Below are 26,654 nucleotides of genomic sequence, written 5' to 3'. Positions count from 1 at the left end.
TTTTTGTTGTGGTTCATAATCCACTGAGTTTATATGCTGTGTGGCCTCAGGTGTATTACTTGTCCTTTTTGAGCCTATAAAACCTGCCTCACTGAGTTTTTATGCAGATTAAATGGGACCCACGTAACGTGTTTACTGCAGACCCTGGTGCTCCGCAGGATCTCAGTCAAGCTCCTTCTCTGCATGTGTATTTTCACAGTTCCCATCATCCCCCTATACACAGAGCTTCCTGCGTATCACTGCACAGGGCCAGGGATGCTGTAGGTGCTCAATACATGTGCACTGGGTCTATACACAAACAATACTCACATTGTATTTATGTGTTGGAGAATGAACATATTAAAAATGTATACAAAGAAGTCCCTGTTTTCAAGCTGCCCAAGTTTGTAGGCGAGAATTATGTACACCAAACACAGCAATATACGATCCCATTCATGCTACTAGGTACCAACTGCCAGGCCACAGCACCCTTCCACTGCTCCAAGAGGAGGAGTGATTCTGCAAGTGGACATAAGCAGGTGCAGAGAAGTTTTCAGTGATTAAGGGCTGGAGGGAGGCATGGTTTGGGTGGAGGGCAGGGTGCCTGAGTGGGGTACGATAGAAGGTGGAACTCGTGCATTAAGCTGGGGACAGACTGCATTTCATGCCAACAGGTTTGGGCTTCTTCCTTCTGGCTCTGGGGAGCTTTCAGAGCGTTTTTGGCAGAGTAACCTGATCAGATTTGTATATGAGAAAGGAAACACTGGTGTGGGATGGAGGGACCGCATAGGATGGATTGCAGATGAAGAGACTGGCAGAACCGAACAGACCGCTAATTTAGCGATATTCTTTAACGCTCAAGAAAAATACACACAAATCTACTGAAGCCCACTATTCACAGTGAGGTCCTGCGATTCTAACACTTAGTATAATATCCTTTATAAAAAGGAGTGTGCCTGCCCTGATGGACAGCAAAGCAAGGACTTCCTGTACGGGGAGGCACGGTGCCGGCTAGCTACCGCCCGAGCTGGTGAGCTCTGGAAGGGTGGAAGCGGGGAAGGCAGGCGTCTGGACCCCATAGATTACAACTAGTCTGGATTTTGGCAGAAACAGGGCTGGAACAGCACCTTCCTAGGGCTGACTGGGGGTGAGGGTGTTGGATTCCCTTCTAACTGGGAAACTTCCAGGAGTTCAGAGGAAGGATGAAAAGATACTTACTTCTGAAGTAACACTTGGAATTCCTCTTCTCATAGAAACAATGTTATAAATAGGTTCCATGGCTGGTCTCTGGAATGAACAACAGCAAGTCTGAAATCCAGTCCATTTGTAACTTTATTATTATATTGCCTTCTGTATATTTTACTAACAACCAGATTTTGGGAACAGGACCTGTTTGTAAAATGGAGATTCTCTGTGGTTAAGAGTTTATAATCATGCTAGGTAACCTGCTATCAATTCAAGGTTGTCTTGAGAATTTCATGCATTGCTGCAGAGAACTAGATCAAGAGCTATTGGCTAAGGATAATGGCTTGGAAACATTTCTATTTGAAAATGAATCACAGTTTCTGTTTTTACTAGAATAGAACTTTATTTGTGGCATCAAGATTTTAAAAAATGGTTTTATATTTTAAAGTATGCAATAAATTTTGATACATTAATCTTGATATCTTTTTCCCATATGAGAAGATTTTAAAAAACAATGTCAAGTGGCTTATAATCCAAACGAATTGTTTAACTTGATAATTCTCTGGAATAATTTCAGCATTATAAATAAAAAATGAAAAGAAATAACCATTTAAATTAGGATGAAATGCATTTGTAGCACAATTTTATGCCTGTTAAAATTTGATTACAGAGAAAATAATAGGCTAAAATTATGTGCTTATAACTCTAAAAAAAACCCGACGTCCTTGCTTTACGTAAATGACCCTATTTTACTTCCAGCCGTAGAATGCATTTGAGAAACTTTGCTATCTGGGATGAGGGGCTGTGTGGCTCGATACAGGTTCCTTTTGGACCATCAGTGCACACCTGGGAGATGATGGTCTGCGGCTGGGGGCTGGTGGGAGTGTCTGGTCTCTTTAACACCCTGTTTTAGCTGAGTCACAGAATCATCCACGTGAATGAATCGGACGAAAGGCAAGCTTTATATTTTCTCAAGCTCTGATATCTGCTGTATTTCACAGAAGCGAGATTTAAACAATCATGTGGTAAAATCTTGTTTTAACAAAAATAGTTTTCACATTCAGTTCTACATAATGAGAACATTCCAAAATGCATTGGCCCATAGTAATATTACTTTGCTCATGTGGAGAAAATGAATTCTGATGGTAAGATCCATGTACAGATAAACATGCATATGTATATCTGTATATATTCAATATCAGAGATGTTTCTACTTCCTTGTCTGTCAGCAGTCATTTTATTTTTAAATGAAGAGATTTTTCTTTGGGAGTGTAGTTCGTGTTCACACCTGATTTGACAAAATCTGATGGTCAGTGCAAAGCACCTTCTGATCGTGTGATACTTTACAAAGCATCTTTCTGGAATTTACAATAATCTTACATGACAATGAGAGTGTGCATGATTATTTTCCTTTGACAGGTGAAGAACCAGGAGCCCGGAGAGGTGAAGTATGCTGCTTCAGTTTAAACATTTGGTAAGAGATAAAATTAGGGCTACACCTGGTGGTCTCCCCTGAATGCTAGTTAGCAAGGTGAAGATTAGACACAGGGTACCTAGATCTGTGAATTACTCTCCCTAAGCTGAGCTGCTGATGTGCTGTTTGGAAAGTGGTTTTGCTTCTGTCACATGGGACATCCCTACTACGTGCTGAATGGTACCCATCGTGTTAGACCCCAACAAACTTTAACCAAGAGCCAGATGCACTTTTTACAACTCTCAGAGTATGCATATATATATATATGTATGTATTTAAGAAGATTAATAACATATATTTACAATTACCCCTAAATCACGAAGATACCATATTGAGAAACAGCTTTATCTTTTTGCAAGAGCATTTTCTATATAATCATTCCAATGTAGGTATAAAATATATAAATACAGTCTTGGCACACTCATCTTTGCAGGGGCACTGGAACACTTTCCCTTTTGCCTTCTGCTCACCCCGACTGACTTTTGATTGTTTGAAAATTCCTTTACACATCTCTAAATTCCTTGAGGATGGGGACTCAGCTAGATTTCTTTGAAGCTGACGACTCTCACCCCAGGGCCTAGACAGAGCTATGCACATCGCAGGCATTCAGTAAACCTTCACTGAATACATGCACAGGATTTTTATGTACTTCAGTTTGGTTCAAGTCGGGGTCTATCTGTAGCATTTTGCCTAAAGAGTTTTGGATTTATAGCAAAACATTTTCATAGTAAACAGGTTTTTAAAAAAGCATAAGAAATGTGGTAATTTAATACAAATTATGCCTTATAACTATTCTTTGGTTATTTTTAACAAATTATTTGGTTTTTTGATTAAAGTGAAATACTAAAAATATAAAAATGCAACTGCAGAGATTAGCTTAATCTGTAAACATAAGAAACCCTGTAAACATATATTTACTACATAATTGTGCAACTGTAAAGAATGACTAGTAAAGGCAAGTATTATACATTTAACTTAGTTCTTCAAGGCTTATTTAGGAATACTGCTTTGTCAAGCTTTAGTTTGAAGAAGGAATTCTTTTAACTAAACTAACACAGTAAAGAGTGATGACTCTACCAATGAGCCATAAGGATATACAGGCAAGAGGGAGGCGTTAATACCTTAACCCTTCGCAAATTTGAATTTGCTTCACGTCTTATGAACCACCTTGCTTAGTAAAACCGCATATTAACAAAAGCCAAATGCTTTTTAAAATGAAGTAAGCAGCTTTTTGCAAGTGAATCAGTTGACTAAAAATATAGGTAACATACTTTCTAAGATTTTTCCAAAAATCTGGGCAGTAATGTGCAGTAGGCAGGTCTACAAAATAATAACTAGCTGCAGGCAGCACTGACTATATTGTAGTGTACTCAATATTAAAGTTTTTTCCCCCAATTTCCGTTTCCTTCTCAAAAAGCATCAAACTTTTCACACATGACACTTATCACAAATATTTCACAGTTATAATTTCAGTAGTTTAAGAAACTGCCTGGCAAATACTGTAAAAGAGGTAAATGTCAAGGACAACACTCACGATTTCAGGCACACAGGACTTTTATACTAGAGGGTGAACTCAAGATAGAACAAAACAACTGCGTAAAAGCAACACCTTATATAAGTGAATGAAATAATGGAAAAGTTGTCATACTATTTCTTCTAATTCTTTGACATGATTTTCTCCAATATCTGGGAAGCATCAATGGCCAAGGGTTAGAAGTTCCCCGGAAAATTTTAAGTCAAGATTTTGCTTATAAAAGAGCGGCAGTAAAACACCATAGATGGTTACTTGTAATCTAATCGACGCCATCAAAACCCTGAGTGTTCTCAATGGCCATCTGAAGTTTATCCCATAATTCTTCAAAGGACTCATACGGTGGCAAGTCCAAGCGATTAAAGCTGAAAGGACAGAGAGGGGCTGGTTATTGCAGACACTGACAAAGCGAGTTCCCAGGGCTAACTGTTCATGGTGCAGCTATGCGCGCTATGTTTCAACCACACGAAAAGACCTTTTCTCCTCAGGGAGAAGGAATGTTTAGGATTGGACTCTAGGTGTGGACTCTCCCCAGGAATTCTTGGTGGTGACCTCTCACCTCCACCCTGATCTCCAAACGTCTGGGCTCCTGTCATTGGAACCTTCAAAATGGAATGTTCTAGTCCTTCTTGGGATGGATCATCATTCATGTGATGGAAGCAAGATATGGTCAACAGTTTATCTTTTTTTTTTTGGCTGTACCGTGTGGCATCTGGGATCTTAGTTCCCTGACCAGGGATCGAACCCGTGCCCCCTACAGTGGAAGCACCGAATCTTAACAACTGGACCGCCAGGGATGTCCCCGGGTCAGAAGTTTAGATGGGTCTCTCCAGTGTTCAGCTGCCTGGTCTTCAGGCCTGCCCAGTAAAGAAACAGCTGTTCCTGGGTTGGTGTGGCTGATTCCCGGCCCTCCTCCTCTCCTCTCCCCCCTCCCCCTCCATATCTGCCACCAACACAGCACAGAGGGAACTAGACCTTCCATACTCAGACTGTAAGAGGACGTTCTGTCCCTGAGGACTTGTTCTCTAGGGTCAGAGAAACTGCTTACCATGTATGAGCTCTTGGCAACTTCTCAGGGGTGCCCCACTGCTCAACTGTAAATGACTGTGGTCCGTTTGAGCCTACAAGGAAGAAGAGTTGCTTTGGTTTCAATTTGTCTTACAGGAATTTCTGGGCATTTCACAACTCGCTTTTGCTAATGTAGAACTTAAACACACAGAGAACATCTAGTTGCTTTAAACTCAGAAGAAATAATGTTGTCCTGGGCCTGATGACTTTACTGTCCAGCCATGAAATGAGGTCTCCTCTTCTATCAGTGCATTTGGGACCACAGTATCCCTCTGCCCTGGGGCAGGGGGTGGCGGTTGTGTGTCTGACGGGGCTTTTGCTGTTTCCTAGCCCTGCATTTCCATATACCACCTCTGTCATAGGTACACAGAAAATGTGTGTTTTTGAGTCCCACTGAAAACAGCTTTTTCTGATTATTTTTTCTCCATTGCTTTATTTTTTTTGCAGTGAGATTATATAATGAAAGATGCAAAAACAACCTGAAATTCCACCATTAAATCTGAGTAAACATCCTATCATGAATCTTTTTGTGCATGTGCATCTATATAGGATTTTATGTGCATGGGATCATGTTATACCTGCTACATTTTCCTCTCATTATGGACATTCTTAGAAACTTTTTTTTCCTTTGGAGTTTTTGCTTAGCTCTTCCTTCTCCAATTCTCAAATTCCTCCAACCTCCCAGGTCATCAATGCTGACAACATGATGAGACACCTTCCATACTTCTCTGATGTCTTAGACTCATATCCAAATATGTGTGTGTGAGGATAATTGTCAGAAGCAGCACTAAAAATACCTAAATTTTCCATATTACTCTTTTCTCAAAAAGCATTGCTTTTCACACATCACCCATCACAATTATCCATACAGTTAAAATTTCAGTACTTTTGTCATTGTGTTTTCCATAGCATGGAATCATATTTCCTTTCCTCTTGATTCTCTCACCTAAACAATCCATCTGGAAAACTTCCTGTAAGTCAACCAATATCACTGTAACATACTTTTGCGTGGAAGTTCGCACTTGGCTTCCGGAGGCACCCCTTTCCCCTTCGCGAGTAAAGCCTGGGTACAGAATGTCACCATCCTTTGCCTGACCTCACCAAACAAGCCTTCTGACGGGTCTCCCATCATCTAGCTTTCTCCTGGCTTCAGCCCATCTTCTCCAGGATGACCCAGGATCTTGGTGCTCTGGCCAGGTGTCAGGCCTGAGCCTCTGAGGTGGGAGAGCTGAGTTCAGGACATTGGTCCACAAGAGACCTCCCAGCCCCTCGTAATATCAGTTGGTGAGAGCTCTCCCAGAGATCTCTATCTCAACACTAAGACCCAGCTCCCCTGAACAACCAGCAAGCTACAGTGCTGGACACCCCATGTCAAACGACTAGCAAGACAGGAACACAACCCCACCCATTACCAGAGAGGCTGCTTAAAATCATAATAAGTTCACAGGCACCCCAAAACACACCACTGGATGTGGTCCAGCCCACCAGAAAGACAAGATCCAGCCTCAACCATCAGAACACAGGCACCAGTCCCCTCCACCAGGAAGCCTACACAACCCACTGAACCAACATACCCACTGATGTCAGACACCAAAAACAACGGGAACTATGAACCTGCAGCCTGTGAACCCCAAACACAGTTAAGCAAAATGAGAAGACAGAGAAATACACAGCAGATGAAGGAGCAAGGTAAAAACCTAACAGACCAAACAAATGAAGAGGAAATAGGCATCTACCCAAAAAAGAATTCAGAGTAATGAAAGTAAATATGATCCAAAATCTTGGGAATAGAATAGAGAAAATATAAGAAACGTTTAACAAGGACCTAGAAGAACTAAAGAGCAAACAAACACTTATGAACAACACAATAAATGAAATGAAATGAAAAATTCTCTAGAAGGAATCAATAGCAGAATAACTGAGGTAGAAGAAAGGATAAGTGACCTGGAAGATAAAATAGTGGAAATAACTACCGCAGAGCAGAATAAAGAAAAAAGAATGAAAAGAATTGAGGACAGTCTCAGAGACCTCTGGGACAACATTAAACGCACCAACATTTGAAATACAGGGGTCACAGAAGAAGAAGAGAAAAAGAAAGGGACTGAGAAAGTATTTGAAGAGATTATAGTTGAGAACATTGCTAATATGGGAAAGGAAATAGTCAAGTCCAGGAAGCGCAGAGAGTCCCATACAAGATAAATCCAAGGAGAAACATGCCAAGACACATATTAATCAAACTATTAAAACTTAAACACAAAGAAAACGTATTAAAAGCAGCAAGGGAAAAGTAACAAATAATATACAGGGGAATCCCCATAAGGTTAACAGCTGATCCTTCAGCAGAAACTCTGCAAGCCAGAAGGGTGTGGCAGGACATATTTAAAGTGATGAAAGGGAAAAGCCTACAACCAAGATTACTCTACCCAGCAAGGATCTCATTCAGATTCGATGGAGAAATTAAAACCTTTACAGACAAGCAAAAGCTAAGAGAATTCAGCACTACAACAAATGCTAAAGGAACTTCTCTAGGCAGGAAACACAAGAGAAGGAAAAGACTACAATAACAAACCCAAAACAATTAAGAAAATGGTAATAGGAACATACATATCAATAATTCCCTTAAATGTAAATGGATTAAATGCTCCAACCAAAAGACAAAGACTGGCTGAATGGATACAAAAACAAGACCCATATACATGCTGCCTACAAAAGACCCACTTCAGACCTATGGACATGTACAGACTGACAGTGAGGGGATGGAAAAAAAGATATTCCATGCAAATGGAAATAAAAAGAAAGCTGAAGTAGCAATTCTCATATCAGACAGAATAGACTTTAAAATAAAGACTATTACAAGAGACAAAGAAGGACACTACATAATGATCAAGGGATCAATCCAAGAAGATAATATAACAATTGTAAATATTTATGCACCCAACATAGGAGCACTTCAATACATAGGGCAAATGCTAACAACCATAAAAGGGGAAATTGACAGTAACACAATAATAGTAGGGGACTTTAACACCCCACTTTCACCAATGGACAGATCATCCAAAATGAAAATAAATAAGGAAACACAAGCTTCAAATGACACATTAAACAAGATGGACTTAATTGATATTTATAGGACATCCCACCCCAAAACAACAGAATACACTTTCTTCTCAAGCACTCATGGAATATTCTTCAGGATAGATCATATCTTGGGTCACAAATCAAGCCTTGGTAAATTTAAGAAAATTGAAATTGTATCAAGTATCTTTTCCGACCACAACACTATAGGACTAGATATCAATTACAGGAAAAAAATGGTAAAAAATACAAATACATGGAGACTAATCAATACTCTACTAAATAACCAAGAGATCACTGAAGAAATAAAAAAAATCTATAAACAAATGACAATGAAAACACGACAACCCAAAACCTATGGGATGCAGCAAAAGCAGTTCTAAGAGGGAAGTTTAGAGCAATAAAATCCTACCGCAAGAAACAAGAAAAATCTCAAATAAACAACCTAACCTTACACCTAAAGCAGTTAGAGAAAGAAGAACAAAAAAACCCCCAAAGTTAGAAGAAGGAAAGAAATCATAAAGACCAGATCAGAAATAAATGAAAAAGAAATGAAGGAAACAATAGCAAAGATCAATAAAACTAAAAGCTGGTTCTTTGAGAAGATAAACAAAATTGACACAGAATTAGAAATGAAAGAGAAGTAACAACTGACACTGCAGAAATACAAAGGATCATGGGAGATTACAACAAGCAAGGATATGCCAATAAAATGCACAACCTGGAAGAAATTGGCAAATTTTTAGAAAAGCACAACCTTTTGAGACTGAACCAGGAAGAAATAGAAACAGACCAATCACAAGCAATGAAATTGAAACTGTGATTAAAAATTTTCCAACAAACAAAAGCCCAGGACCAGAGGGCTTCACAGGTGAATTCTATCAAACGTTTAGAGAAGAGCTAACACCCATCCTTCTCAAACTCTTACAAAAAATTGCAGAGGAAGGAACACTCCCAAACTCATTCTATGAGCCCACCGTCTCCCTGACACCAAAACCAGACAAAGATACTCAAAAAAAGAAAATTACAGACCAGTATCACTGATGAATATAGATGCAAAAATCCTCAACAAAATACTAGCAAACAGAATCCAACAACACATTAAAAGTTGATACACCATGATCAAGTGGGGTTTATCCCAGGGATGCAAGGACTTTTCCATATATGCAAATCAATCAGTGTGATACATCATAATAACAAATTGAAGGATAAAAACAATATGATCATCTCAATAGATGCAGAGACAGCTTTTGAAAAATTCAACACCGATTTATGATAAAAACTCTCCACAAAGTGGGCATAGAGGGAACCTACCTCAACATAATAAAGGCCACATATGACAAACCTACAGCAAACATCTTTCTAAATGGTGAAAAACTGAAAGCATTTCCTCTAAGATCAGGAACAAGACAAGGATGTCCACTCTTGCCACTATTATTCGACATAGTTTTGGAAGTCCTAGCCACGGCAATAAGAGGAGAAAAAGAAATAAAAGGAATACAAATTGGAAAAGAAGAAGTGAAACTGTCACTATTTGCAGATGACATGATACTATACATAGAGAATCCTAAAGATGCCACCAGAAAACTACTAGAGCTAATCAATGAATTTGGTAAGGTTGCAGGATACAAAATTAAGCACAGAAATCTCTTGCATTCCTATACACTAATGATGAAAAATCTGAAAGAGAAATAAAGGAAACACTCCCATTTACCATTGCAACAAAAAGAATAAAATACCTAGGAATAAACCTACCTAAGGAGACAAAAGACCTGTATGCAGAAAACTATAAGACACTGATGAAAGAAATTAAAGATGATAAAAACAGATGGTGAGATATACCATGTTCTTGGATGGGAAGAGTCAACATTGTGAAAATGACTCTACTATCCAAAGCAATGTACAGATTCAGTGCAATCTCTATCAAACTACCAATGGCATTTTTCAGAGAACTAGAACAAAAAATTTCACAATCTGTATTGAAACACAAAAGACCCGGAATAGCCAAAGCAATCCTGAGAAAGAAAACAGAGCTGGAGGAATTAGGCTCCCTGACTTCAGACTATACTACAAAGCTACAGTAATCAAGACCGTATGGTACTGACACAAAAACAGAAATATAGATCAATGGAACAGGATAGAAAGTCCAGAGATAAACCCACACACATATGGTCACCTTATCTTTCATAAAGGAGGCAAGAGTATACAACGGAGAAAAGACAGCCTCTTCAATAAGTGGTGCTGGGAAAACTGGGCAACTACATGTAAAAGAATGAAATTAGAACACCCCCTAACATTATACACAATAATAAACTCAAAATGGATTAAAGACCTAAATTTAAGGCTAGACACTATAAAACTCTTAGAGGAAAACATAGGTAGAACACTCTATGACATAAATCACAGCAAGATGCTTTTTGACCCACCTCCTAGGGAAAGGGAAATAAAAACAAAAATAAACAAATGGGACCTAATGACACTTAAAAGCTTTTGCACAGCAAAGGAAACCATAAACAAGATGAAAAGACAAGCCTCAGAATGGGAGAAAATATTTGCAAACGAAGCAACTGACAAAGGATTAATCTCCAAAATATACAAGCAGCTCATGTAGCTCAATATCAAAAAAACAAACAACCCAATCCAAAAATGGGCAGAAGACCTAAATAGACATTTCTCCAGAGAAGATATACAGATTGCCAACAAACACATGAAAGGATGCTCAACATCACTAATCATTAGAGAAATGCAAATCAAAACTACAATGAGGTATCACCTCACACTGGTCAGAATGGCCATCATCAAAAAGTCTACAGACAATAAATGCTGGAGAGAGTGTGGAAAAAAGGGAACCCCCTTGCACTGTTGGTGGGAATGTAAATTGATACAGCTACTATGGAGAACAGTATGGAAGTTCCTTAAAAAACTAAAAATAGAACTACCATATGACCCAGCAATCCCACTACTGGGCATTTACCCTGAGAAAACCATAATTCAAAAAGAGTCATGGGCTTCCCTGGTGGCGCAGTGGTTGAGAGTCTGCCTGCCGATGCAGGGGACACGGGTTTGTGCCTCGGTCCGGGAAGATTCCCACATGCCGCGGAGCGGCTGGGACCGTGACCATGGCCGCTGAAACTGCACATCCGGAGCCTGTGCTCTGCAATGGGAGGGGCCACAGCAGTGAGGGGCCCGCGTACCGCAAAAACAAACAAACAAAAAAAAGAGTCATGTACCACAATGTTCAATGCAGCACTATTTACAATAGCCATGACACGGAAACAACCTAAGTGTCCATCAACAGATGAATGGATAAAGAAGATGTGGCACATATATACAATGGAATATTACTCAGCTATAAAAAGAAATGAAATTGATTTATTTGTAGTGAGGTGGATGGACCTAGAGTCTATCATACAGAGTGAAGTAAGTCAGAAAGAGGAAAACAAATACTGTATGCTAACACATATACATGGAATCTAAAAAAAAAAAAAAGGTTCTGAAGAACCTAGGGGCAGGACAGGAATAAAAATGCAGACGTAGAGAATGGACTTGAGGACACGGGGAAGGGGAAGGGTAAGCTGGGACGAAGTGAGAGAGTGTCATGGACATATATACACTACCAAATGTAAAATAGATAGGTAGTGGGAAGCAGCCGCACAGCACAGGGAGATCAGCTCAGTGCTTTGTGACCACCTAGAGGGGTGGGATAGGGAGGGTGGGAGGGAGACACAAAAGGGAGGGGATATGGGGATATCTGTATACGTATAGCTGATTCACTTTGTGATACAGCAGAAATTAACACACCATTGTAAAGGAATTATACTCCAATAAAGATGTTAAAAAAATGTAACATACTTTTTATTGGCTAGATAATACTGCACTTCAATATTAACATTCTGAAGCAACTTCTACTTCTTTTGTAAACCCTTAAGAATTTGAATTTATAGTCTAACACTAATAACTCTGGACCTGTGTGTGGGATATCTCCCCCAAATTCCAAAAAATTCATTATATCAGTGGACGGCTGTAGGCCTGGGCTGCATAAAAGAGGGCACTGGATCTAGAGATGGAAGGGGTGTTTGCCCTGCTTAACTGGATTTGTCTTTCCAATGAGCACATTGGTGAGCAGCAAAGCTCTTGTCTCAGCCTTCCTACTGGGAGTGGTTACTCTAGGTGGAGAAGTGGCAACTGCTTGACAGGTTCTGCAAACAGATATAAATGAAGCTTAACAAGGAAACCAGGTTGACCAAGGAGGGGACAGTAGGGCTCCAATCTTGGCTCTACTTTCTCTGAAAGATTTGTTCTTCTTGGTATCTTTAAAAGCAAGTAAATGTCATTCCAATAAACAGAATATTTAACTTCATTTAGTCCGTTCTTTCCCCCAAATGTACTCTACTACGATACTCTCTGTGTTTTGTTGTACGCTTATTAACACCCTGTGGAACTTTACACGCTGCCTGCCCTAAACCATCACACTACAGGCAATGCTTTTTCTGCAATGGAATGCAGGGTGGGAATCAAATTTAAAATTCAAGAACGGGAAGTAACTTGAGTCACTTCATGTTTGCAGTTTTCTCCTTTGCTATCTGATTAGAAGGTGTACATCTATTTTGACCTACTTCAGTGTATCGAATTATAATCATTTTAAAATCTTAATTTTTAAAATTAAGCTAAATATTTGTATAAATGATAGAAGCCTGAAGACTAGTCAGCCATGAAAAAGACAACTGCCATAAGCTCCATCTTTTAATGATCGATGGAAATCCTTACCATACAGTTCAGCAAATCCATTCATAGGCACACGGGATGTGCCAGTGACAAACTGAAGTAATCGTATTCTTTTTTCTGAGTCCATCATTAAAACAGCCTGCAAAAGATAAAAGCAGCACTTAGGAACATCACTGCGAAAAAACGGTAACAAAACTATCCTGAAAAATATGCTATCAGAAGTTAGTTAGAGCATTAATGATCACTTATGAAATTTGCATGTTTCTTTTAGTTCAAGTTGTGCTTATGGGTGGTTCACGAAGTTCTTGAAACTTCATTTCCAAGGCTACATGGTAACTCTTTAGAATGGGATTATAGCCTAATAAAGTGACAACATTTCCTCTCAGATGTGACTCACGGCTTTTAAAAAATTGTTATTTACTGGTATTATTGAGTAGCATACACATTTCTGTATAAGATGGAAAATCACATTCCAAGGAGCCATGCAGGAGTCCCAGAGAATACACTGCAGGTTAGTACAAGTTCCCTTGAAGAGTCCCAACTTTAGTAAGGAATCAAGTGCTTATCTCAGCTGTCACTGCCGCTTACTACATGCTGCACATTTTACGTATCTAAAAATATGCATGGAGGTTGGAACCATATTCCAGAAGGTAAACGTATACAGTACAACATCAAAGATAATTTTGGCAGGGCTATATATATTTTTTGTCGTATCCCTATGTGATCCATTAGTATAGTTAAATATGACTGAATCTACTGAAGAGTAATTTATGAAAATAGAAGCTTTCCATTACCTTCCAAAACCACTGGATGACTTGATGATTTACACTGTAGCCATTTTTGTACTTTGTGTGTTCTCTCCAGTCATTCACATCGACATCTCCCAAGCCACACATCAGAAGCTACGTAATAAGAAATGTCAAACTGTAGACATGAAAAATAATGGGAACAAAAGTCCTGTTTTAAGATATGAACAATATTTCTTACCTCTAGTTCATTTTCATCAAAAATTTTGATGAGATCCTGTGGTATCAGTTCAAAAAATCCCTAGTAGAAAGAATATATTTAAAATCCGGGTCAGTGGGGTCAATGGACAATCCCATACTTCGTCTTCTTCCACTATACATTCATGGGCTCTTAACTGACATTTCAGTGTTGGCAAGAAAGGATACATGTCTGTTCTCTCACTGATTCCTCAAAGTGGCTATTTTAAAACTTCCCCACAATTTTTAAGCCTCCTCCTCCTCCATGTCACCCCTTCTTTACAGCAGGTAATTTCTACTTGAGAGAGAAAATAGAGGCAATTCTGCAGGATGGAATTCCCTCAACCTTCTGCATCCCCACATACCAACCAGCACCAACATCCATGAGGGTCTCCTCCCCACTGCTGTGGAGAGAGGGACCACTTCCTCTCTGTGCTTCATCTGCTTCCTCAAGGATGTCATCACTAAACCTTTATGAGCTCACTCTTGATGCATCTAAATTTGTTCAAGCCTTATCTACCTTAAAAACAAAACAAGAGAGCAAGCCCCTCTTTCTGCTCTCCACACTCTGGACAGTGTTACTATGCATTTCCAAATCCCCTCGCTCATCCCCATCTATCCCTCAACCACTGCAATCTGACCTCTTCATCAATGCTTCCCTGAAGGTGTCCTGGAGAAACTCAAAGACAGCTCTGCAGCTACATCTACTACATGCTTTTTAGTTCCCTATCTTATTTGACTTCTCTGCACTACGATATTGTTGACACCACCTTTGTTCTTGAAACTCTGCTGTTGATGGTTTTCCTCCTATGTCTGTCTGCCTTTGCTGATTTCCTTTGATGTCTCCGTTTCTCCTGTCCATTCCTTAAATGTTGGTGTTCCCACATCCCCACGTGTGGCCATCCACTCTCACCGTTCTTACTGTTCTTTTGAATTTTCCATCTTGTCTAGTCCACACCTCCACTACACACATGCAGAGGATCCCCAGATCTCTATCCTTTAAATCACCCTAAGCTATAGATCTCCCTTCCTGAGAGCCACTCACGTGCCCACACAGCTTTCTTCCCACTGCCCTTACCACTTCTCCCCGGGATTACTGCAGCACTTTCCAACTAGCCTCTGCGGCTCGTCTTACCCTCGCTAGCTCATTACATACCACTTCCAGAATGATCTGACCAAAATGTATCAATACATTGAATCCTGGTGTTCTATTGTTAATAGCCTTTAATGCCACCTTCTTCCCTCACTGGACTTCAGAGAAAACTCTGAACAAACAGGGCCCCCATCATCTGGTTCTTCCCATCTCTCCAGGCTTAATTTCACCTCTTGCATCCTCTTATCCAGTACAGCAATGGCTTGTATTCTCTCTAACGTGTGCCCAGTCTGTCTTACTGCCACACTTCACAGGTGCTGCTCCCTCTGCTTAGAATTGCATTTCCCCTTCCTTTGTGGCTGGCCGATCCCTCGAGCCCTCCCCTCCCCTGCCTCCACCTCTCTCTGCTCTGGTTTCTACCTCTCTTCTCTGCTCACCTAGTACTGCAGGCTTCCCTCTGTCCATTTCCCCCTTTAGAGTCTCTGCTCCTTGACAGCAGGACCTATGTCTCTTTGCCTCTCGCATAGCACCAGACACAGTCAGTGCTCAATGTTGAATAAATGAAAAAGTATGTGATAAATATTTAACAGAAGACTTTTAGTTAGCTTAGGAAATGAATGCCCTGACAACAGCTTAAATGTCTATCAATTGGCAAGTTTAAATCACTTATGAATTTACAGTATGAATAAAAGGCAGCCACAAAGAAAGGTCGCTATATATCTTGACAGGTAAAGACCTCCAATAAGTATTTGATAAGTGAAGAAAGTGAGTCACAAACCAACATGTATGATGTGACCCCATTTAGGAAAAGAAACAAATAGTATATTCCACCATCCCTCTAGCACTCTTGTTCCTCAAGGTTCACTCAAGGTTACTTAAGGTGAGAGGAGTGGGACTGGGAAAGCTGAGGGGGATCTATGTTAAGGAGGACTGTTTATTGCATGGATTTCTTGAATGATTGCATTTTAACTCAACATCTATTCATTTAATATTTTGTCAGTATGAAAATGAATTTAAAATGGTTTTAAAAAGTCATATACTACTTTTTCTCTGACATGATAAGCCCCAATATTTAAAACTTACGGACTGTACTTTGAAGTTATAGAAGAGGAAACAAAATGAGTACCTCTTTAAAAGCAGCCATTTGCTTCTGGATTCGGTTTACAAATCGCCATTGTATTACAAGACTAAAACAAACAAAACATTTCATCGTTTTCACAGGAAACAAGAAAAACTGTTAAGGTACATGTATTCTGGTTAGAAACAAAAAATAAAGACTAGCTAAGCCCAAGGCAAAAACATGAACATGAGTGAGTAATATGACATGGTTACAGAAAGAGAAAAAGAACATTGAGGCTCTGACTCTGGGGTAAGAGAAAAAAGGTACAAAGAGTCTTCCCAGAAAGAAGTATAAAATTATTTCCAATAATTTACTAAATAGAGTAAAATACTTACAACAAAATACTTACTAAATATATTCCTTTTTGTTCTTATTGGTGACGACTATTTCTGACCCGCCGATTTTCAACTCATGTTGATGGGTCTAAAATTAAGCATGATACCTTGATATGTTATTTTAGTGAAAAAAATTAAGTATAAATATGATAGTTATACCAGAAACCTGGTGTTTTAAATTAAATCCATTCAAAAGCTAAGAAAACTTGAAATATTAGTTTTACTAAAATAAATATGGAATGAGTCAAATGTTAAAGAAGCAGAAATTCTTTCTGAGAGACAGCTTTCGTTACTGGAAAATAAATTTAAAAATAGAGTGCAGAAATATGTTGAGTACATGCATTATTTAACATCTAAACTTAAGTTATGACATTTCACTTAAGTTATTAAACTTAAGTTCTAAAGTTCCACAATTTATGTACCATTTTAATTAATCAAAATTTACAAACCTGTCCAAAAAGTTCTTCATCTATGACAAACCTGAGGTCCAGTTCTGTTGGATCGTTTTCAAGAATCCATCTTAGTGAATTGTAATACTCACTATCCTAAATGGGAAAGATTGCATATTTAAAATTTGTGTATAGAAAGAAGATACCTGAACCTGCAGAGAAAGTATGCTGAGGGTCTGAATAATTGGACAAAAGATGAAAAGGTCAGTTGGACATCTTTTACACACACACACAAGTGTTACAAAGAGATGAATGACCAGTAAGTATAAGTGCATATATCAACAACTTGGTGCCTGCTTAAAAGTTTCGAAGTCTAACTCTGTTTGGAAGTAGTGGAGGTACAGATTTTATTATCCAGTTGAAGGGTCAGTTTTGACATGAATCCTAACAGCCGTGCATACTCAGGAGCACTCAACACCTGTTTCACGTGGCCTGTGAGACTGTGTTTGAAGTGTTTAAGCAGCTCTGAGGAGGCCGTTATTTATACCTGGCCCAAGTTGAAGAAAAATCTCAAATTCAATACAAAACTTCAGTGAACCAACGCCAGTAACTGTGCAATTTTATGATTTATGAAGAATTACACTGTTCACACAAATAATGTGTCACAAAAATGGGACTTGGTAACACAGACGAGGTCTCGGAATCCATGTGTTCACACACTGTGTGATGCTATTCAGCGTAGGTTACAAAGTTATGGTCAAGGATTTAATCCTTGGGTTTCTGTTTCTTTTATTAATTTTTATATTTTATTTATTTTTTTATACAGCAGGTTCTTACTAGTTATCCATTTTATACCTATTAGTGTATATATGTCAATCCCAATCTCCCAATTCATCACACCACCACCCACCCCTCACTTTGCCCCCTTGGTGTCCATATGTTTGTTCTCTACACCTGTGTCTCAATTTCTGCCCTGCAAAAAATGGTTCATCTGTACCACTTTTTCTAGGTTCCATATATATGCGTTAATATACAATATTTGTTTTTCTCTTTCTGCCTTACTTCACTCTGTATGACAGTCTCGAGATCCATCCACATCTCGACAAATTACCCAATTTCGTTCCTTTTTATAGCTGAGTAATATTCCATTGTATATATGTACCACATCTTCTTTATCCATTCATCTGTAGATGGGCATTTAGGTTGCTTCCATGACCTGGCTATTGTAAATAGTGCTGCAATGAACATTGGGGTGCATGTGTCTTTTTTTTTTAATGGACCCAGGTTGCCACTTCAGGTGGTCAAAATAAGTCATCAACTTCTTGATTCCTTGCATAAGCCTTCTTTGGTGAGCTTTTTTTTTTTAATCCACTAGGGAATATAAGTATAATACATTTTTTTTAAAATTTAATTTTATTTATTTTTTTATATAGCAGGTTCTTATTAGTTATCCATTTTATACACATCAGTGTATACATGTCAATCCCAATCTCCCAATTCATCCCACCACGCCGCCCCACCCCACCCCCCGCCCCGCCACTTTCTCCCCTTGGTGTCCATACGTTTGTTCTCTACATCTGTGTCTCAATTTCTGCCCTGCAAACCGGTTCATCTGTACCATTTTTCTAGGTTCCACATATATGCGTTAATATATGATATTTGTTTTTCTCTTTCTGACTTACTTCACTCTGTATGACAGTCTCTAGATTCATCCATGTCTCTACACATGATCCAATTTCGTTCCCTTTTATGGACGAGTAATATTCCATTGTATATTGTATATATGTACCACATCTTCTTTATCCATTCATCTGTAGATGGGCATTTAGGTTGTTTTCATGTCCATGCAGTAAATTGTACTGCAATGAACATTGGGGTGCATGTGTCTTTTTGAAATATGGTTTTCTCTGGGTATATGCCCAGCAGTGGGATTGCTGGGTGATATGGTAATTCTATTTTTAGTTTTTTAAGGAACCTCCATACTGTTCTCCATACTGGCGGTATCTATTTACATTCCCACCAACAGTGCAAGAGGGTTCCCTTTTCTCCACACCCTCTCCAGCATTTGTTGTTTGTATATTTTCTGATGATGCCCATTCTAACTGGTGTGAGATGATACCTCATTGTAGTTTTGATTTGTATTTCTCTAATAATTAGAGAGGTTGAGCAGCTTTTCATGTGCTTCTTGGCCATCTATATGTCTTCTATGGAGAAATGTCTATTTAGGTCTTCTGCCCATTTTTCACTGGATTGTTTGTTTTTTTAATATTGAGCTGCATGAGCTGTTTATATATTTTGGAGATTAATCCTTTGTTGATTCATTTGCAAATATTTTCTCCCATACTGAGGGTTGTCTTTTCATCTTGTTTGCAGTTTCCTTTGCTTTGCAAAAGCTTTTAAGTTTCATTAGGTCCCATTTGTTTATTTTTGTTTTTATTTCCATTACTCTAGGAGGTGGATCACAAAAGATCTTGCTGTGATTTATGTCAAAGAGCGTTCTTATATGTTTTTCTCTAAGAGTTTAATAGTGTCCAGTCTTACGTTTAGGTCTCGAATCCATTTTGAGTTTATTTTTGTGTATGGTGTTAGGGAGTGTTCTAATTTCATTCTTTTACATGTAGTTGTCCAGTTTTCCCAGCACCACTTATTGAAGAGACTGTCTTTTCTCCATTATATATCTTTTCCTCCTTTGTCATAGATAGGTTGACCATAGTTGCTTGGGTTTATCTCTGGGCTTTCTATCCTGTTCCATTGATCTACATTTCTGTTTTTGTGCCAGTACCATACTGTCTTGATTACTGCAGCTCTGTAGTATAGTCTGAAGTCCGGGAGTCTGATTCCTCCAGCTCCGTTTCTTTCCCTCAACACTGCTTTGGCTATTCAGGGTCTTTTGTATCTCCATACAAATTTTAAGATTTTTTGTTCTAGTTCTGTGAAAAATGCCACTGGTAATTTGATAGGGATTGCATTGAATCTGTAGATTGCTTTGGGTAGTATAGTCATTTTCACAATATTAATTCTTCCAATCCAAAAACATGGTATATCTCTCCATCTGTTCGTATCATCTTTAATTTCTTTCAACAGTGTCTTATAGTTTTCTGCATACAGGTCTTTTGTCCCCTTAGGTAGGTTTATTCCTAGGTATTTTATTCTTTTTGTTGCAGTGGTAAATGGGACTGTTTCCTTAATTTCTCTTTCAGATTTTTCATCATTAGTGTATAGGAATGCAAGAGATTTCTGTGCATTAATCTTGTATCTTGCAATTTTACCAAATTCATTGATTACCTCTAGTAGTTTTCTGGTGGCCTCTTTAGGATTCCCTATGTATAGTATCATGTCATCTGCAAACAGTGACAGTTTCACTTCTTCTTTTCCAATTTGTATTCCTTTTATTTCTTTTTCTCCTCTTATTGCCGTGGCTAGGACTTCCAAAACTATGTCGAATAATAGAGGCAAGGGTGGACATCCTTGTCTTGTTTCTGATCTTAGAGGAAATGCTTTCAGTTTTTCACCATTTAGAATGATGTTTGCTGTAGGTTTGTCATATATGGCCTTTATTATGTTGAGGTAGGTTCCCTCTATGCCCACTTTGTGGAGAGTTTTTATCATAAATCAGTGTTGAATTTTGTCAAAAGCTTTTTCTGTATCTACTGAGATGATCATATGGTTTTTATCCTTCAATTTGTTAAAATGGTGTATCACATTGATTGATTTGCATATACTGAAGAATCCTTGCATCCCTGGGATAAATCCCACTTGATCATGGTGTATGATCCTTTTAATGTGTTGTTGGATTCTGTTTGCTAGTATTTTGTTGAGGATTTTTGCATCTATATTCATCAGTGATACTGGTCTGTAATTTTCTTTTTTTGAGTATCTTTGGTTTTGGTATCAGGGTGATGGTTTCCTCATAGAATGGGTTTGGGAGTGTTCCTTCCTCTGCAATTTTTTGGAAGAGTTTGAGAAGGATGGGTGTTAGCGCTTCTCTAAATATTTGATAGAATTCACCTGTGAAGCCGTATGGGCCTGAACTTTTTTTGTTGGAAGATTTTAAATCACAGTTTCAATTTTATTACTTGTGATTGGTCTGTTCATATTTTCTATTTCTTCCTGGTTCAGTCTTGGAAGGTTATACCTTTCTAAGAATTTTTCCATTTCTTCCAGGTTGTCCATTTTATTGGCGTAGAGTTGTTTGTAGTAGTCTCTTAGGATGCTTTGTATTTCTGCAGTGTCTGTTGTAACTTCTCCTTTTTCATTTGTTATTTTATTGATTTGAGTCCTCTCCCTCTTTTTCTTGATGAGTCTGGGTAATGGTTTATGTATTTTGTTTATCTTCTCAAAGAAGCAGCTTTTAGTTTTATTGATCTTTGCTATTGTTTTCTTTGTTTCTATTTCATTTATTTCTGCTCTGCTCTTTATGATTTGTTTCCTTCTGCAAATTTTGGGGTTTGTTTGTTCTTCTTTCTCTAGTTCCTTTAGGTGTAAGGTTAGATTGATTATTTGAGATTTTTCTTGTTTCTTGAGGTAGGCTTGTATAGCTATAAACTTCCCTTTTAGAACTGCTTTTGATGCATCCCATAGGTTTTGGATCGTCATGTTTTCGTTGTCATTTGTTTCTAGGTATTTTTTGATCTCCTCTTTGATTTCTTCAGTGATCTCTTGGTTATTTAGTAATGCACTGCTTAGGCTCCATGTGTTTGTGTTTTTTACATTTTTTTCCCCTGTAATTGATTTGTAATCTGATAATGTTGTGGTCAGAAAAGATGCTTGATATGATTTCAATTTTTTTGAATTTAGTGAGGCTTGACTTGTGATCCAAGGTGTGATCTATCCTGGAGAATGTTCCATGCACACTTGAGAAGAAAGTGTAATCTGCTTTTTTTGGAAGGTATGTCCTATAAATATCAATTAAATCTATCTGGTCTATTGTGTCATTTAAAGCTTGTGTTTCCTTATTAATTTTCTGTTTGGATGATCTGTCCATTGGTGTAAATGAGGTGTTAAAGTCCCCCACTATTATCGTGTTACTGTTGATTTCCTCTTTTATAGCTGTTAGCAGTTGCCTTATGTATTGAGGTGCTCCTGTCTTGGGTGCATATATATTTATAATTGTTATATCTTATTCTTGGATTGATCCCTTGATCAAAGTCTACTTTATCTGATATGAGTATTGCTACTCCAGCTTTCTTTTGATTTCCATTTGCATGGAATATTTTTTTCCATCCCCTCACTTTCAGTCTGAATGTGTCCCTAGGTCTGAAGTGGGTCTCTTGTAGACAGCATATATATGGTTCTTGTTTTTGTATCCATTCAGCGAGCCTGTGTCTTTTGGCTGGAGCATTTCATCCATTCACGTTTAAGGTAATTATCAATATGTATGTTCCTATTACCATTTTCTTAATTGTTACGGGTTTGTTTTTGTAGGTCCTTTTTTGTCTTGTGTTTCCCACTTAGAGAGGTTCCTTTAGCATTTGTTGTAGAACTGGTTTGGTGGTGCTGAACTCTCTTAGCTTTTGCTAGTCTGTAAAGCTTTTGATTTCTCCGTGGAATCTGACTGAGATCCTTGCTAGGGAGAGTAATCTTGGTTGTAGGTTCTTTCCTTTCATCACTTTAAGTGTATCATGCCACTCCCTTCTGGCTTGTAGAGTTTCTGCTGAGAAATCAGCTGTTAACCTTATGGGAGTTCCCTTGTATGTTATTTGTCATTTTTCCCTTGTTGCTTTCAATACTTTCTCTGTGTCTTTAATTTTTGCCAGTTTGATTACTATGTGTCTCAGCGTGTTTCTCTTTGGGTTTATCCTTCCTGGGACTCTCTGTGCTTCCTGGACTTGGGTGGCTATTTCCTTTCCCATGTTAGGGAAGTTTTCCACTATAATCTCTGCAAATATTTTCTCAGGTCCTTTCTCTCTCTCTTCCCCTTCTGGGACCCCTGTAATGAGAATGTTGTTGTGTTTAATGTTGTCTCAGATGTCTCTTAGGCTGTCTTCATTTCTTTTCATTCTTTTTTCTTTATTCTGTTCTGCAGCACTGAATTCCAACATTCTGTCTTCCAGGTCACTTATCTGTTCTTCTCCCTCAGTTATTGTGCTATTGATTCCTTCTAGTGTTTTTTTCGTTTCAGTTATTGTATGTTCATCTCTGTTTTGTTTGTTCTTTAATTTTTCTAGGTGTTTGTTAAACATTTCTTGCACCTTCTCATTCTTTGCCTCCATTCTTTTTCCGAGGTCCTGGATCATCTTCGCTGTCATTATTCTGAATTCTTTTTCTGGAATGTTTCCTATCTCCACTTCATTTAGTTGTTTATCTGGGGTTTTATCTTGTTCCTCTATCTTGTACATAGCCCTCTGCCTTTCATCTTGTCTATCTTTCTGTGAATGTAGTTTTTGTTCCACAGGCTGCAGGATTGTAGTTCTTCTTGCTTCTTTTGTCTGCCCTCTGGTGGATGAGGCTATCTAAGAGGCTTTTCCAAGTTTTCTGATGGGAGGGACTGGTGGTGGGTAGAGCTGACTGTTGCTCTGGTGGGCAGAGCTCAGCAGAACTTTAATCTTCTTGTCTGCTGATGGGTGGGGCTGGGTTCCCTCCCTGTTGGTTGTTTGGCCTGAGGCAACCCAGCACTGGAGACTACTGGGCTCTTTGGTGGGGCTAATGGTGGACTCTGGGAGGGCTCACGCCAAGGAGTACTTCCCAGAACTTCTGCTGCCAGTGTCCTTGTCCTCATGGTGAGACACATCCACCCCCCGCCTCTGCAGGAGACCCTCCAACACTAGCAGGTAGGTCTGGTTCAGTCTCCTATGGGGTCACTGCTCCTTCCCCTGGGTCCCGATGCACAAACTACTTTGTGTGTGCCCTCCAAGAGTGGAGTCTTTGTTTACCCCAGTCCTGTCAAAGTCCTGCAATCAAATCCCACTAGCCTTCAAAGTGTGATTCTCCAGGAATTCCTCTTCCCTTTGCCAGACCCCCAGGGTGGGAAGCCTGACGTGGGGCTCAGAACCTTCACACCAGTGGGTTGACTTCTGTGGTATAAGTGTTCTCCAGTTTGTGAGTCACCCACCCAGCAGTTATGGGATTTGATTTTACTGTGATTGCGCCCCTCCTACTGTCTCATTGTGGTTTCTCCTTTGTCTTTGGATGTGGGGTATCTCTTTTGGTGAGTTCCAGTGTCTTCCTGTCGATGCTTGTTCAGCAGTTAGTTGTGATTCCAGTGCTCTCCTACAAGCCCACCTTTTTATCGGGTTTCTGTTTCTTTGTAGTAGCCTAAACTCAAGGCCTTGCTTTTGGACTGCCATTTTGAAAACATATGCCGTTCATCACAATTCAAATACTGATGCAAGAAATGCATAAAACTGATGTATAACATGTTGAAGTATTTAGAGAGACGTTTACTGATATATGCAACTTTCTTTGAAATGCATCAAAAAACCAGGATGGATTGATGGATGGGGGTGTGGACAAGTGAGTATAGATAAAAAGCCAATTGTGTAATCTGGGTGGTGGATACGCACATAGCCATTGTAAAATACTTTCAATTTCATTATGCGTTAGAAAATTTTCATAATAAAATGTTGGGGAAAAATGTTCATTTGTATTTTGGCACATCTATTGAGTTTTTTCATTATTAAAAGGTAAGCCTGTAAGATATTCATTTGCCTGTTCTATCATACTTTATAAGTGAAAAAGACATACCACCGATTCCATATCATGAAGTGTTATTGGCTTGTGCAGCATCATCTTGTAAAATGGGCGGATGAAAAAGCCTTGCAAAAAATCAAATATATTCAAAATGATTACCAAGTGAAAGAAATCAGATAATTACATTAAAAAAAAAGTTTTAGGCTTAATACTAACCATCCAACAGTTTGCCATGATAAACTGCCATCCCAGCTACCCGGCCAATAAACTTGAAGTAAGAGAGGTGATCTTCATTACACAATCCAGAGTTGGGATTTATCTGTAGGGTATAATTATCCCTGTAAAGATAACCACATTTGAATGTTCCTTTCTATGTTTCATACAAAAATTTTAATATGACTAAATAACTGTAAATCATCTCCCTCTTTTCAGAGTTGTTTACCTCTGTTAGAACCATATTACACCATTGGATTTAATGGTTTTAAAAATAGTCATTTGGATCAAAAGGTGGAAACAATCCAAAATGTTATTGAAAGATAAATGGATAAACAAAATGCGGTAGATACACATAACGGGGTATTATATAGCCTTCAAAAAGAAGGAAATTCTACCACATGCTGCTACATGGATACAACCTTGAAGACATTATGCTAATGAAGTCAGTTACAAAAAGACAAATACTGTATGATTCTACTTATATGAGGTACTGAGAATAGTCAAATTCAGAGAGACAGAAAGTAGAACGGTTAATGCCAGGGAATGGGGGAGATAGTGTTTAAAGGGTATGGAGTTTCAGTTTGGGATGATGAAAAAGTACTGCAGATGGATGGTGGTGATGGTTACACAACAATGAATGTATTGTACTTAATGCCACTGAACTATGTACTTAATATGATAAAAATGGTAAATTTTATGTTATGTATATTTCACCATAATTTTAAAAAGTTATTTCTGAAACAACATTACTTACAGTCTCTGTTTTCTGACACACTATGATGTACATTTTCCTTGCATCACATCGCTCTGTTACTTTCAAAACAGTGATTTTCTTTCTGTATACAGTCATTGTAAAGGTACTTACGTAGCAGAATATTCAAACAACCCATAATAAGGGTTAAACATTTCCTTCGAAATCAGAAAGAACCATTCTCTGGCGACTCCTCCATAATCTAGTCCCTTTTCGCCATCAAACTCAATCCACAGTCTAGCCTTGAGGAAGTCTGCTCTCTTGACCCCCATAATTCTCCTGTAAGAGTCCTCAAGGACAGTTGCACGGCGAAGTTTCATTTCAAATTTGTTTGGAATGTCATTCTGAAAACCCAGAGAAGAGAGACTAATGGTTTAAATCAATTCAACAAGACGACACATTTCTCTCATGAACGTTATAAAATTCATTGTATTCTACCCTGTGCCCAAGATCCTTTTTCAGGGAAAACAGGACTAGGTATATTGTCTGTATTTCCTCCACAGTATGAAAGCACTCATGCATTTTCTCTAGTCACTTAATTACATAGACTTCTGATTGTCACATCTGAAGAAGCAGCTACTGATGGTGGTAATAAGGCTCACGTGAAGGCACTTCATGAACAGTTCTTTCCGTCTTAAGATCCAATGAAGAAGACCATTCTGTGACCTGCAGTCAGTCTAGCCACTGCCTGCTACTTGTGTGCCTGTTGGCTCAGGGTTCTTCCCTGCCCTCCACTTTTCCTCCTTGGAGCCTGCCTGCTTCACTCATTAACAGGTGCTAACATTTACAGACTGTGTCCGTACTGTTCCCAGCATTTTAATGGGTTAACTCACTTACTCCTCATAACAACACTATGAAGAAGCTACTATTATTGTCTTCATTTTATGGGTGAAGAAACTAAAGATACAAGTTAAGAAAGTCTTAGCTCCTGACTCTCTGTTCTTAGTGAATGAGCTCTGTTGCCTCACTCATCTTTTGTACATACTTTGCTTATATGACAAATGTAGATAACTATGCTTTTAGGCAGACCTTGTAAATTACATAGAAATATATCTGAATAGTTTATTCTTGAGTGCTTTGTGTGCAAGGTTCAAGTGGAAA

At 38.7% G+C, this 26,654-nt stretch overlaps 1 protein-coding gene across 4 annotated transcripts in view; it reads right to left on the bottom strand.

The window, feature by feature from the left end:
- Positions 1 to 1,577: 1,577 nt before the first annotated feature.
- The window catches only part of NEDD4 (NEDD4 E3 ubiquitin protein ligase), a 193,645-nt gene continuing 168,568 nt past the window's right edge, over positions 1,578 to 26,654 (bottom strand). For all 4 annotated transcript variants that reach the window (XM_079910495.1, XM_079910494.1, XM_079910493.1 and 1 more), the window contains 11 exons: positions 25,668 to 25,897; positions 24,803 to 24,924; positions 24,641 to 24,711; positions 17,018 to 17,113; positions 16,583 to 16,656; positions 16,240 to 16,300; positions 14,025 to 14,084; positions 13,832 to 13,939; positions 13,080 to 13,176; positions 5,218 to 5,290; positions 1,578 to 4,534 (listed from right to left, as the gene is read on the bottom strand). In XM_079910495.1, coding sequence (XP_079766621.1) covers positions 4,432 to 4,534; positions 5,218 to 5,290; positions 13,080 to 13,176; positions 13,832 to 13,939; positions 14,025 to 14,084; positions 16,240 to 16,300; positions 16,583 to 16,656; positions 17,018 to 17,113; positions 24,641 to 24,711; positions 24,803 to 24,924; positions 25,668 to 25,897 — 1,095 coding nt within the window. In that variant the 3' untranslated portion in view covers positions 1,578 to 4,431. The remainder of the gene's footprint in view (positions 4,535 to 5,217; positions 5,291 to 13,079; positions 13,177 to 13,831; positions 13,940 to 14,024; positions 14,085 to 16,239; positions 16,301 to 16,582; positions 16,657 to 17,017; positions 17,114 to 24,640; positions 24,712 to 24,802; positions 24,925 to 25,667; positions 25,898 to 26,654) is intronic.

This window comes from Stenella coeruleoalba, assembly GCF_951394435.1.
Source record: "Stenella coeruleoalba genome assembly, chromosome: 2".
Classification (NCBI taxonomy): Eukaryota; Metazoa; Chordata; class Mammalia; order Artiodactyla; family Delphinidae; genus Stenella; species Stenella coeruleoalba.
This window is presented reverse-complemented; position numbering and strand designations above follow the sequence as displayed.